General features: G+C 51.6%; 1 protein-coding gene across 6 annotated transcripts in view; it reads left to right on the top strand.

The window, feature by feature from the left end:
* The window catches only part of LOC123828683 (nebulin related anchoring protein), a 66,107-nt gene that overhangs the window by 35,987 nt on the left and 17,646 nt on the right, over positions 1–12,474 (top strand). For all 6 annotated transcript variants that reach the window (XM_045853764.1, XM_045853761.1, XM_045853759.1 and 3 more), the window contains 8 exons: positions 291–602; positions 1,782–1,886; positions 4,611–4,709; positions 6,310–6,414; positions 7,128–7,235; positions 7,789–7,902; positions 9,590–9,787; positions 11,101–11,205. In XM_045853764.1, coding sequence (XP_045709720.1) covers positions 291–602; positions 1,782–1,886; positions 4,611–4,709; positions 6,310–6,414; positions 7,128–7,235; positions 7,789–7,902; positions 9,590–9,787; positions 11,101–11,205 — 1,146 coding nt within the window. The remainder of the gene's footprint in view (positions 1–290; positions 603–1,781; positions 1,887–4,610; positions 4,710–6,309; positions 6,415–7,127; positions 7,236–7,788; positions 7,903–9,589; positions 9,788–11,100; positions 11,206–12,474) is intronic.

Genomic DNA, 12,474 nt, shown 5'->3' with positions numbered 1-12,474 from the left:
ATATAGACAAAGGTGGAATGTCACCAGGAAATTGGGAGAAGACTGTTCTATAGCTGAGTAGTCTGTGGCTCTGAGCTTCCTGGCAGCTGAGGTGAAAAGGGAATGATGAGCAGTAATATTTCATTTCATTGTCTGATGAAAGGTTGTTCAAAGGAGGCAGAGTTTTTAGGGTACTAGTACTGTTAAGATCCTATGGTATGGCTGTGTTTTAACTTTCGTGCCTATGGCTTGAAACGCCACAATTTTTTTAGGAAATTCTGGTCTACCCCGGCTCTCTTCCTCTCACCTAGGTGAAGTACAAGGAGGACTATGAGAGGTCCAGAGGGAAGCTCATCGGGGCAAAGGATGCCCAGGGTGATTCGCAGATGAGCCACTCACTGCAAATGTCCAAGCTGCAGAGCGAACTGGAGTACAAAAAGGGATTCGAGGACTCCAAGTCTCAGTGCCACGTCTCCCTGGACATGGTCCACCTTGTGCACGCCCGCAAGGCCCAGCATTTGGCCACCGACATAGGCTACAAGACGGCATCGCATCACTTTACAGCTTTGCCCACGGACATGAAGGTGGAGTGGGCCAAGAAGGCTTACAGTTTGCAGAGTGATGTAAGCTCCGTGTATGTGTGTGTGTGTGTGTGTGTGTGTGTGTGTGCGCGCGGCACGTGCGAGCACTACTGTTGGTGCAAGGGTTTCCTAGATCCTTCAACACGACAGTTTATACTTACGGGATACCTGTTGCTGGGTCCCGAGGTGGGAACATTTTAGCTTCCTCGTGTTTATCTCTTATTCAAATTATGCCCATTATAAATTCTATATGACTAAACGGATAATTATAAAGCTGCTTTTTTCCCCTTGGAGTTCTGTTCTGCATATGTTTGCCATATTTCGTTTTTATTGTCAGGGGAAAATGAATTTGTGACCTTCTTAACCGTGGCTTCCCGTAGGAGTCCGTCTCTGACGCTCATTCCAGCCTCAGTAGTCCCTGTTTTTAGAATGATCAGCGCACAAATCAACAGCCCTCTCCCCTTTTCCTTATGTTACCTGCCGGGTTCTATTTTCTTTTGTCTTCGGTTGACTCGGGTACAAGAAGGTGGGTGGACTGAAAAGGTAGGTCAGCAGCTGCCAGGTGGACACCCAGAGTACCATGTCGTCACCCTTGCAGGCAGAGCTGTTTCAGGACGGATAGGGGATATGTTTGTTGTAGAGACGTGTCCATTTAACGGCTTTCCAGCAAAACGACTCCCTCAATGGCAAGTAAAGAAATGAGAAACCCACCCCCACCTTCCCGCAGCACCAAGGTGAGGTGCGAGGCAGGTGTTGGCTGCGTGGAAAGCTTCGGATGTCTTCTGAAATTCCCTCAAATAGCTCCCCACCTGGCTTCTGTTGTGAATTCTCATTTTCTTCTCCCCTGCATGTCATTTTAAACAAGAAACCGGGAAAAGCAGACACCGAGGACGCTCCTTTTTCCGAGGTAGACACGAGTCCCTAATGAGGGACAAGGTTGATTCAGCCCCCGCCCCCCTTCGCCCCCAGTAGCGTTGGGCGGGGCCTGAAGTCGCCATCCAACGGACCAGCTCCAATTAAAGGGGAAATTAATTTACCTTTTGGAGCCTTACCTGTGACAGTGCAGGAAAGTTTAAGACAAAAGCGGCATCTCATTTGACTCAGCTGCCACCAAGGCTGCATCAGGAGCTGTTAATAGCCCTTTCAATGTCTGCACACCAACAATGGCCTGCCTTTTCTTTTTCTTTTTTCTTTTTTTTTTTTTCCTTTCTCCTTTGTCAGAACCAATACAGGGCAGATGTGAAGTGGATGAAAGGCGCAGGCTGGGTCGCCACCGGGTCATTAAATGTGGAGCAGGCGAAGAAGGCAGGAGAACTCATTAGCGAGGTGAGATTTCCTGACAGCGTGCGGCAGGCCTGGCTGCATTAGGCGTGTGGCATTTCTGTATAAAATTAAAATAATTTCCACTCAAAAGGCAAAGAAAAAGGCAAAGCTACATGAAAGACCTCAACCCCCAGACTGGGGCTGGTAATTAGAGAGAAATCACATACCAAACACACCCCAGTAGGGGCCTGTGGAGCCCCAGCAAAAACAAAGTGAGTGACAAATGATATTATGAATAATAATGACAATCAAACGGGAGCTCAATTGCTACCCACTAACTTACCTTTTTAATGAAGCAACACGGGAGAGATGATAAAAAGACACATTTATTGCTCCCAGAATGCCCCTTTGTGATTTTTTTGCACATTTTCTCCCTTTCTTTCAGACACAGTGTAAACAGTTTTTGAATTTGCATACGGTGTCAAACACGTGACATGGTTCTCTCTTGTTGGGGGGGGGGGTTGCTTCCACTTAAACCTCACTCTGGTCTCCTTGGAACCACCCTACCTGGACCTGAGGGCGCTCTGGCTCTATGAAAAGGGGTGTTCCCTCACATCTTAGGACAGTCTCATTGAGCAGGTCAGGGCTTATCTGTCTCTGCACTATGGACCAAAGATGGACCTTTCGATCATCTTTGTTGTGGGGGCCTTGTAGGACGTTTGGCAGCATCCCTGGCCTCTACTTACCAGATGCCAGTAGCACCTACTGCCCAGTTGTGACAACTGAAAATACTTCCAGACATTGCCGAAAAGTGGAGACCCACTTGCCTGGACACGCCGGGCAGCCGTCCTTGGCTCACGCTCACGGAGAGCCCGCACTCCCTCAAACCACCCGGGTCCACCCCTGTTCACGTGTGTCTGGACGGGGACTTGCTCAGAAGGCCAGTGAGCGTGTGTTCAGTTGTTTTCAGAGTAGCCCGGTCCTCCTGGACTTTTCAGGGTGGGGGCTATATGGCCGTAGCCCCGGGAAGCTTCGGCGTTGGCAGTGAGCTGCCTGGGACCTTGTTTGGTCTCAGGAGGAGGCTGCATGTGTCATTAAAACAGAAAGACACCTATGATGGATTTGCAAACACACTTACTCAGCATTGCTGTTGGACAGCTGGAGAGCGTTCTAGTTACCCGACCCATCACAGAGCTGATTTCAAAAGTGGGCTCACTCCGATCGCCCTAATTTTCAGGGACATTAGTCAGCATTCAAGGCCCAGAATGCCCTGGTGCTCAGTCTCGTTAAGGAAAGGCCACGTTAGGAAGATGCATGTGGGAAACTTACAGGAACAAACGGGGGGCATCAGGGGCCCAAGCTCTCAACATGGGCCCCACTCACAAAAAGACACAAAGAGTAAAGGCCATTGCACAGCTAATTAAACTTCAAGATGACGCCTTCATGCATTGACATCTGGCAGCCAAGGGGTCTTTCTGGAACTATTTATCTTACAGTGGCCTTAATTTCCCACCTCGTTTTGCCAACTTCCTCAACACATTTGTGTGCCTTCTATCCTTCATACAGGCCCTCAAACTTCAGTAAGACAAGACATCTTTTAGCAGCTTGACCCAACCACCTCATCTCACGCAATTCGCCCTGCTTCCAGTTTAGCGTCAAACTGGGCTGACCTCTTAATTTTCTGACGGAATGTGAGGCTCTATCGAAAGAGCCACAAACACACACACTCACCTCTCCTTCAAAGCAGCTGACAGCAACCCTTTTGTAAAGGACCAGATAGTAAATATTTTTGCCTTTCTGGGCCACGCGGTTTCTGCCACAACTACTCAACTCTGCCACTGTAGCGTGAAAACAGCCATAGACAGTCCACGGATGACTGAGCGTGGCTGTGTTCCAATCAGACTTTGGGCAGAGTTGACCTTCTTATTTACACAAACAGGTGACGCATACTGAGCTGTGTCTTTTTAAGACAAGCCGGTATGCAGATGTCCAACTTGATAAATGAGGAAGTGTTTATAAAATAATTGTGTTGAGAAAAGGCAGACTTCATAATTCCACAAAGATGGGCACCAGTCTAGCCTCCTGGTAATGTACTCTGAAAACCAAACAGAAATTAACTTAGGCATGATTTTTAGAATCGGCATTGGGTTTGCAGGTCTCTCCCAGGACTGAAGTTTTTGTGATTTGTTGTTGTTGTCTTAGTGTCTTTCAAACGGTGTGACGACGCCTGTCACTGATGTCAGCCTTTTCTTATTGTGGTAACAGTTCAGAGAGTTACTGTGTGTGTTAACTGAACTGGGTTCAACAGTGATTAGCTTGCGATCAGTAACTGATACATGCGAGAGTTTTCACTGTGATCACCTCTGCCGAGTCCTTTGTGGGAAGAAAACAGAAAACTCCTGTTGATAAACGTAGCGATGAATGTTCTTTCTTGCTTGGGAGACCCACACTAAGATATGTAAACAACTGTGAGACAGCATCTGAAGCCTCGTTAAAAAAAAATCCTTTCCTAAGTGTGTATCCCACAGTATTTTACTGGCATAACCTAATTTTGAGATGTTTTCTTTGCACCAGGTAGAAATACTTTAATGTTAATTGACACGAGGTTATTCTTAAATGGAAACAAATATTAACCTGAAGTCACCGAGGATATAAAGATGGAGGAAGCCGAATAATAATTATGTTCACAAATTCGCTCTAATCTCGAGCAACCTATGATTTTTCTCTTTCAAATGGCATGAAAGAGCAGCACAAAATTCACAGCTTTGATCTTTTCCTGCTCAACAGAAGAAGTACCGTCAGCATCCAGATGCTTTGAAGTTTACCAGTATTAAAGACACGCCGGAGATGGTCCAGGCCAGAATTAGTTACACCCAAGCAGTGGATGTAAGCGATAATGTCTATACATTATGACTGTAAGAGTGGGCGCTTCTTTCAACGCCGCGATTGAAGCCGAGGGGTTCTTGGCTTGCTCCTTCTGTTGTTCTAAGGATGAAGGAGCTTCTTGTCCTTTGCTGAGGCTCGCCGTGGCGGGGTGCTTCCTCATTAGGATGCAGATGCCAACTGGGGCTCCGCCACCCCACAGCCCTGTGCCCTCATTTCTTCCCATTTGCATGTCTCGCCGGTTTCTCGGTGGTGGGGCTTTCCTCTGCCCCCCACCCCCGCTCCTTTTTTATTTTAAAGCATTGTTTTCAGAACTGGAACTTTGGGGTGAAATTCTCAGTGACCGTAAAATGAAAGCCACGCTCAGGGCTCCTTGGGACCCAAGGGCAGGAATTCTTCCTCTTGGAATTTCCCCGAGGCTTTGAAAATGATTTGGGTCTGATGTCCGTGCGTTGGACGAAACTTTCAAGCCATTTTCCATATTCTCAGTTTAACGTGAACCAAGATCTGGCCTTTTGTTCCCTCGGCGAAGGGTTCATTGGAGTCTCATCTGAATGATGGGTTCCTAAGAAGCACGAATCGGCCCTGTTTGGCTGATTCTACTGAGAGAGGCCCAGAGACCTCTGCGCAGGGCAGAGACACCTTATGCATATCCCCCAGCCTTTCAACTTGCCACAAGGAGGATTTACAAACCCTGGAGGGAGGGGGTTCAAAATTCTCTCCCTTGTTTCCCAACTGAGCACATTACTTGGGCCGTGCCTTATTCGCCAGGCATTCTGAAATGGCCCGAGCACCTGTCAGAATGTTTTCCGGGATGATTTACAAACTTCTGGGGTTAGGAATTGAGCATACCTTGATGATCAGCCCATCAGAACCAAACTGAACTCTGAGAAACGAGGACTTTTGTACAAAGGAACCCGATTCACGCTCCTTCCTTACCCTAACCAACTCTAGGGGGCACTGCTGTGATACATAGAACCTTGGACACAGCGAATGAGATTTGGGATGGAAAAAAAAAAAAAGCCCCGTTTAGAAGAAACTTTCTCTGGTGGCTGATGCCGACTCCCTGTGCCACTGCTCAGTGCTAGAACATCGTACGCCCAGATCAGCATTCTGGGTGAACAGCGCCCCGGCCCCACTCAGGAGACAGCTACTGGCATGAGACTCCTGGAGATGGGAGAGGGGATGAGGACTGAAGTCAGTCCAGGGGAAACCTCCCCTGTGGGAGCGCCATCGTCTCTCACGCCTCCTGAACTTTCGTGCCCTCTCCTAGCTTACAGTTAATAACAAAGTTACCGATGTTAACTGGGACCTCGGCCCTCACTGGCCGCCCCTCTCTGCGGGTGTGCTGCAGGCGGGGCGTTAACCCAGGGGAACGTTTCAGCCTGTCAGGCTCTGAGCGGGGATGTAGAACTTGGGAGAGAATGAGACACCTGTCCCCGTGCCCGCTGTGAAATCTCAATGGAGGCGGGGCGCCCCTGATCCTGTCTCTGTGGGGAGGGGGCCGCTGCAGCACCCTTGTCTCTTGGAGTTCAGCTTGGCTGATGCCTGCTTGGGAGAGGCTTCTGGGTTTAATGCAAAACCTCTCTCCCTCCACCCACAGAGGTTATACAAGGAACAAGGAGAAAACATAAAGCACCACTACACGCAGACGGCTGACCTCCCTGAAGTCCTGCTGGCCAAGCTGAATGCCATGAATATCAGCGAGGTGAGGCGGGTGGGGGGCGAGGCTTGTAGGTGCGAGACCCCAGGGGACCTGTGCAGATGCACGGCATCCTGTGCCCAGAAGGGCCCTGCTTGGTGTGATGCTCTGCTGTCACCGTCTTGGAATGTGTGATGTTTTTGAACAAGGGGGCTGCATTTTCATTTGCACGGGGCCCTGCAAACTGTGGAGCTGGTCCTGCAGGAGAGTCAAGGTCATTTACCAGGAGGAGACTAGGAAACATGCCTTAGTGCAAAGGGCATCGGTACTGTGGGACTGGTACGCGGGCATCAGGATGCAGTGAGTCTATCCAGGGGCCGTGGCAAGGAGGTAATGGGGGCCTTCATCTCCATAGTCTCTCTTGCCCCCCTTTGCTCTTCTTGGATAGAGGCAGCTGAGTTCTCTTTATCCTGCATAAAGGGCCATGCACATACAGCCCCCTGCCTCCTTCTTGCAGTCGACCTGCTGCTCAGAGAAATCTGGGTCTCTCCAGCTCCAGAGCTCTTGCCTTTAACCCCTACCCTCCACCCATGGCTCCCCCTCCAAGGGTGGGCAGGAGGCAGGATCCAGCTCTTTGGTTGCTTTTGCGAAGCCCCAGTGATCTCTGACTCCCAAATGGGAGAAAAACCCACAGCCAACCAGGTTCCCGTTTGGGTGACGGGAGTGTGGGAAGCCACCGGGCGGCGCGCCGTCGGTGTGAGTGCGCATCTTCCCCGCAGACCCGGTACAAGGAGTCCTGGAGCAAACTTCGAGACGGGGGATACAGGCTGAGACTGGATGCCCTCCCGTTCCAGGCAGCGAAGGCATCTGGTGAAATCGTCAGCGACGTGAGCATCCAACTCCCGCCCACCCCGCGCCAGTGTTTAATCCTAACCGATTTTTGTGCCTTCTGTCCCTGACCCCCGCCTTTTTTTTTTTTTTTTTCCTTTTTGCCTGTGGTTAACCTCCTCTCCTCTCCCAACTGACTGTGTTAGGGCTCTCAGGTAACAACCAGGGAGAAAGAAGCTATAACAAAAACTGCCCTTGCTGGGGTACAAAGCCACGTGCTTTGTAAACACGGACCCTGGGCAGATGAAATGCACCCTCCGCCAAGTGGCTTCCTAAAGCGAGTCCACGTGGAGAGACTGCTAACGAGGCACCCACCTTCCTCCGGCGCGGGCTGCCCAAGCCCTCCCTCGGCCTGCCATTCCGTGCCCCGGCCCTTCAGTCATTGGGAGTCTTGCATATGAAAGAACAGGCCTTTTGATGACTCCCACGCGTTTCTTTCAACTCACCCAGTGACTGTCAAAAGAACAAAACATGTTCGCCCAATACCCACCTCTTCCATTCCGTGTCCCGTGTCCCCGAGCTGTTCCTCTCTCCTGTTCTCTTTCCCTTTAGTACAAATACAAAGAGGCATTTGAGAGAATGAAAGGGCAGATGCTCGGCTCCCGGAGCTTGGAAGATGATATCAGCCTTGCGCATGCAGTGCACGCCAGCTCGCTGCAGAGCGAGGTAAGTGGGAGCACGTGCCCCAGAGCCGCCCCCGCCCCCCACCACGCACAGCCCACTGATGCCCACCGTGCTCCTGGTCGTGGTCGCTGGCTCTGCCCCACTGCCTCCGTGGCATGGCCAGGTCCATTGGCCCCTCTGGATGTCAGCTTCTCCCTCCATCAGGGGAGTGGTCGGGCTAGCTGACCTCTTGCTCCCTCCGAGGCTGGGCGTTCTATGATTTTGGCCGATGGCCGCACAAAGGGACCTGGGGTCTGGATTGGGACTGCAGAGGTTTTTTGGTTGGTTTACAGAGTGAACTAATGGCAAGCCTTTAAACACAGAGATTTTATGGGAAAGTTTAAGACTTCTGGCCAGAAGTTGGACCTGGAGTTTTCAAAGCTACGGCTGACCTCGATCACAGGGAGCTGCACGCGAAGGCACCTGTGCCCTCCTGGCCGTGCAGCCACCCCCTCCTCCCCCAGTTTCTTCTTCACTCAGTTTGGCTGCCTCTCTGGCTCCTGGAGGCCTCTCAGATCGCAACCCTTGATTTCACCCCACTGAGTGCTCACACGTGTGTGTGTGTGTGTGTGTGCACTCTGTCCCCTTGCACATACATGTGTGTGTTGGCTAATGGCAGTGATAAAATCTAATATGTGACAACATGTGACAGAGGGCCAAACACTTTTACATGCAATAGCTCATTTAACCGTCATACTGTCTCTAGGGACTTCATCTATTTGCTCTCCCTGGGCTTACTGATAAGGAGACCTAGACTCGGAGTGGCTCCGCCCCTGCCTAAGATCAGCAAGAAAGGGGTAGAGCCAGCCCACATCTCATGGTCTTCCCGCCCCTTCAAGCATTCTCTGCCTCGGTGTCCCCTTTTCTAACATTGTTTCCCCCTTTCCATCCTGGGATGCTGGCCTAAGGGCGTGGGGTGGATGGGACTTGCCCTTGACTTTACAGTAGGGCTGAGGGGAGGGTTCATGGAGGTGGGACTCTCGGGTTAGGCAGGAGTGGCCAGAGCTTCTGGAAGTCCCTGGGAAGGATAGAAGAGGAATAGATGGTGATTTTGTGTCTGACTCCCAAGAAGCCTGGAGTGAGCTTCACAGACCTGCAGACAGCTTCTCCTGGAACTGTAGCGGAGTGTGTGGTCCACAAACGCCCACCCCCTTCTCCCTCAGGATATCTGTTGGGCCCTTGGGAATGCCCACCTGTCAGAACCAGTTTTCCAAGCACCCACCTACCGCACCTGGCTCCCAGGTTTCTAGGAAAGCTTTGAAGAAGGTCTTCATGACCTAGCTTGAGAGGAAACTTCCTGGTGTCTAGAACCTGACCTTGAGAAGGTGATGGGAAGGAACTCTGGTGGGAGGACTCAGGCTAGCCACGCGTCCTCTTGCTCTGGAAAGTGGAGAGAGCCACTCTTGAGCAAGGAAATCATTGACATTTTATCTGCCCCTCGAACATCTGTATCTTCCCCAACTGGGGGGACCGTGGGTCTTTGTCATCCAGAGGAGTGACCTCCAGGAGCTGGGGGCAGTGAGCGTTAGGACCTGGGGGTGAGTCCTGTCCGGAAAGAAAGGATCCTGGCCCTGCCCAGAACACCCCCCCGGGGTGGCCGGGGACGGTGACATGGCAGTTGCTGTCCCTGATACTCCTGAGGCGAATGGAGGCTTTGAAGTAGCTGCCGGTGATCTGTCCGTGTCTCCAGGTGAATTACAAGAAAGGCCTGGAGCACTCAAAGGCGCAGTTCCATCTGCCACTGGACATGGTGACCCTGGTGCATGCCAGGAAGGCTCAGAGCCTGGCCAGCGACCAGGACTACAGACGCCCGCTGCCCCAGCACACTTCCTTGGCGGAAGACCTGAGGCTCAGCTGTGCCAAGAAGGCTCACCGGTTGCAGAGCGAGGTAGGGAGAGCTGGCGTCCGTCCCAGGGCCCTTTCCAGTCCGACTTGACCACGAGGCAGTAAGTGACCTGCCAGCTCCCCTTGGCTCAGTGGCTGCGTGGGGATGGGGGTGCTCCAGAGAAGAGGAGTCTGAAACCGGGGGTTGCTTGTGAAACCCCACCCCAGTGTTCCCGTTTAGCACTGTGTAAACACAACTACATGATCCAAAACCAGCAATCATGTCGTGAGTACCTCTGCCGAATTCTAAGCATTGTGCTTTCATGTCCTGTCTCATTTAAGGCTCAAAATGACCATCCTCCTATGGTCTTTGTCCCCATTTTACAGAGGGAGAAATAGTGAGGCTCTAAGGAGTTAAATGGCTTACCCAAGATCACCGGGCTCTAAGTGAGAAGGGGGTCCGGAGTCTGGTTGTGCCTTCCCAGCGTGCACCTCAGTTTGCTGAAGCAGGCAGGCCCAGGAGGTGGGGGTGGGGTGTGGGGAGGCACTGAGGATTTCCCTCGCTCCCAAAGAAATGCAGGACGTCTCACCCCAACAGGCAGTGGCAGCCTCGCTTCCCAGCCCGCTGGTTTTTCAAACCAACCCTGCATCCTGGTTTGGCAGCGCCCGCGAGCCGAGCGGCACCCAGATCTGGGTGCCTGTCGTGGGCTTAGACCTCGTGCCCGTGCTCAGTGTTTACTGAGCGACATGAACTGTCAGGAACAGCTGTAGGGACGGGCAGCTGCCAGGCTCTGCTCAAGGTGGGGAGGGCCCTGTCACTCGAGCAGAGCCCTCGATCGCCCCACGTCCCCTCGTGATGGTGATTTGAAGGCAGAGTGCCTGCCCAGGGGCACCACGGTGGCTGGAGGGGAGTGAACTTGGGGCGCCTCTAAACTGTCAACCCAGATCAGTCAGGTACCCATACGCGCCCCCACCCACGCAGACCGAGACAGGCCTTCGCCAAGGGATAATGGATTCATTTTTTCTTCCCTAACCCACGATTCCTTAGTGCCACCCTCTGCTTCTGGGCTTTGTTTTAGAAGACCTAGTAAACCACTGCCACCTTTGCCCCGAGACAACGGACTTTCTAACCACAGCGCACTGCAGCGTTTAGTTTTCGATAGGCCACATTCAAATAAAACTCTGCCCGGCGCCTCTCTAACAGCTGGAGGCGAGGGACGGCCGAGTTTTCTTCTGATGCACGTCTTTGGCCCTAATGAGCCTCTTTACTGAGTGTGTTCGCTGAGTACAAGACGTCTTGGGGGGCGTCTTCTGGCTTCTCTCTGCCTCCGCGTCCTGTGAGCTTGGCTTTCCGACTCCCGCTGTTGCTCCCTGTAGAATGTGTACCGGTCGGACCTGAACTTCATGCGAGGCGTAGCCTGCGTCATTCCAGGCACGTTGGAGATTGAAGGGAGAAAAAGAGCATCTGAACTCATCAGTGAGGTAACCGGGGCTGGAGGGGGTGAGGGGCGTCAAGGACGTTTCCATAGCAAAGGTGGTTGTTGCAACCATCGATTTGTTTTTTTTTGCTGTGCAAGTGAGTTACCTGTAACACTGTTTTAACACTGGTGCCTGGCTGGTACCCTCGTGCCTGGCCTCTCTTCTCACTGGATTCTCTCTTCAGATCCAATGGCATTTAAGACAGCTTTGCAGATATCAAGTCAGTTCCTCTATTAACATATAAGAATTATTCACTGACCCATAAGATATACTTTCCTTGTTGTCCTTTTGGAGACCGGCCCTGTGGTACAGTGTAAAGAGGGTAGGCTTTGGAGACCAACTGATGGAGAGTGAAATTCTAGGCCAGCGCCCATTTGCTATGTGACTTCAAGCCAGTCACCTGCCCTCTCTGGGCCTCAGCTTTTTCATCAGTCAAATGGGAATAGTCACGCCTCTTCTGCTTAGTTTTTTTGTGAGGGTGAGTACTAATTTAAGTACTGTGCTTCTCTGGCTGCTGTATATGAAATAGTGGCCTTAAGCTTGGTAATAATTTCTTAGTAAAAGTACAGGAGTCTGGCGTTCTAAGCTCTTTGAGTCCTGAGGAGCCTTGCTCACCCTCGAGAGGGCTCTAGGACTTCCATTCCTGGTCGATCAAGGACAGGAGGGCATAATGGAAGGACCTGGAAGTTGTGGTGGTCAGTGGCCAGGCCCGGTGCACCTCAATTATTAGGAGCTCTGGACAAGCGGAATCCACCAAAGTTTAGATTTAACTTTGTGCTTTGCTTTTCCAATGAAATCTCTAAACCGAGTGGTTTCTAAACCTTGTGGCACATTCAAATCCTCTGGGGAACTTTAAAAACATCCAGAACCTTGGGCCCACTGACGATTTCCTGACCCCTGGTCTCCAGGGGTGGGTGCAGGTCTCTCTATGTATGTACACAGAGTTTAAGCTGTACAGGTGTTTCTCATACGCTCCCGAAGCCGAGGAGCCCTGGATCTGTCGCAAGCAAAGACAACTGCAATTGCAAACTTGCATTTCAATAGCCACGTTCACACTCACAGCTAAGGACTAGCTCTCCCTTTCCCGCCGTTCAGCATCGGAGTCTGTCGTGTGCCCCTCCCTGAGTCTTCATCCCGTTGAGTTCTGAGGGCATGGGAGCAGGTGAGGGACTAGAGTCCAGGGACAGGCTAACCGCTTTTGCAAAAAGGAGGCTTTGCGATAGTGTTTCAAGAGCTGGTCCTTCTGCCGGTTTTATATCTTACCGAGACTTC

The sequence above is a fragment of the Phyllostomus hastatus genome, unplaced genomic scaffold (assembly GCF_019186645.2).
Source record: "Phyllostomus hastatus isolate PE091 unplaced genomic scaffold, TTU_PhHast_1.1 phas_scaffold_1066, whole genome shotgun sequence".
Lineage (NCBI taxonomy): Eukaryota > Metazoa > Chordata > Mammalia > Chiroptera > Phyllostomidae > Phyllostomus > Phyllostomus hastatus.
This window is presented reverse-complemented; position numbering and strand designations above follow the sequence as displayed.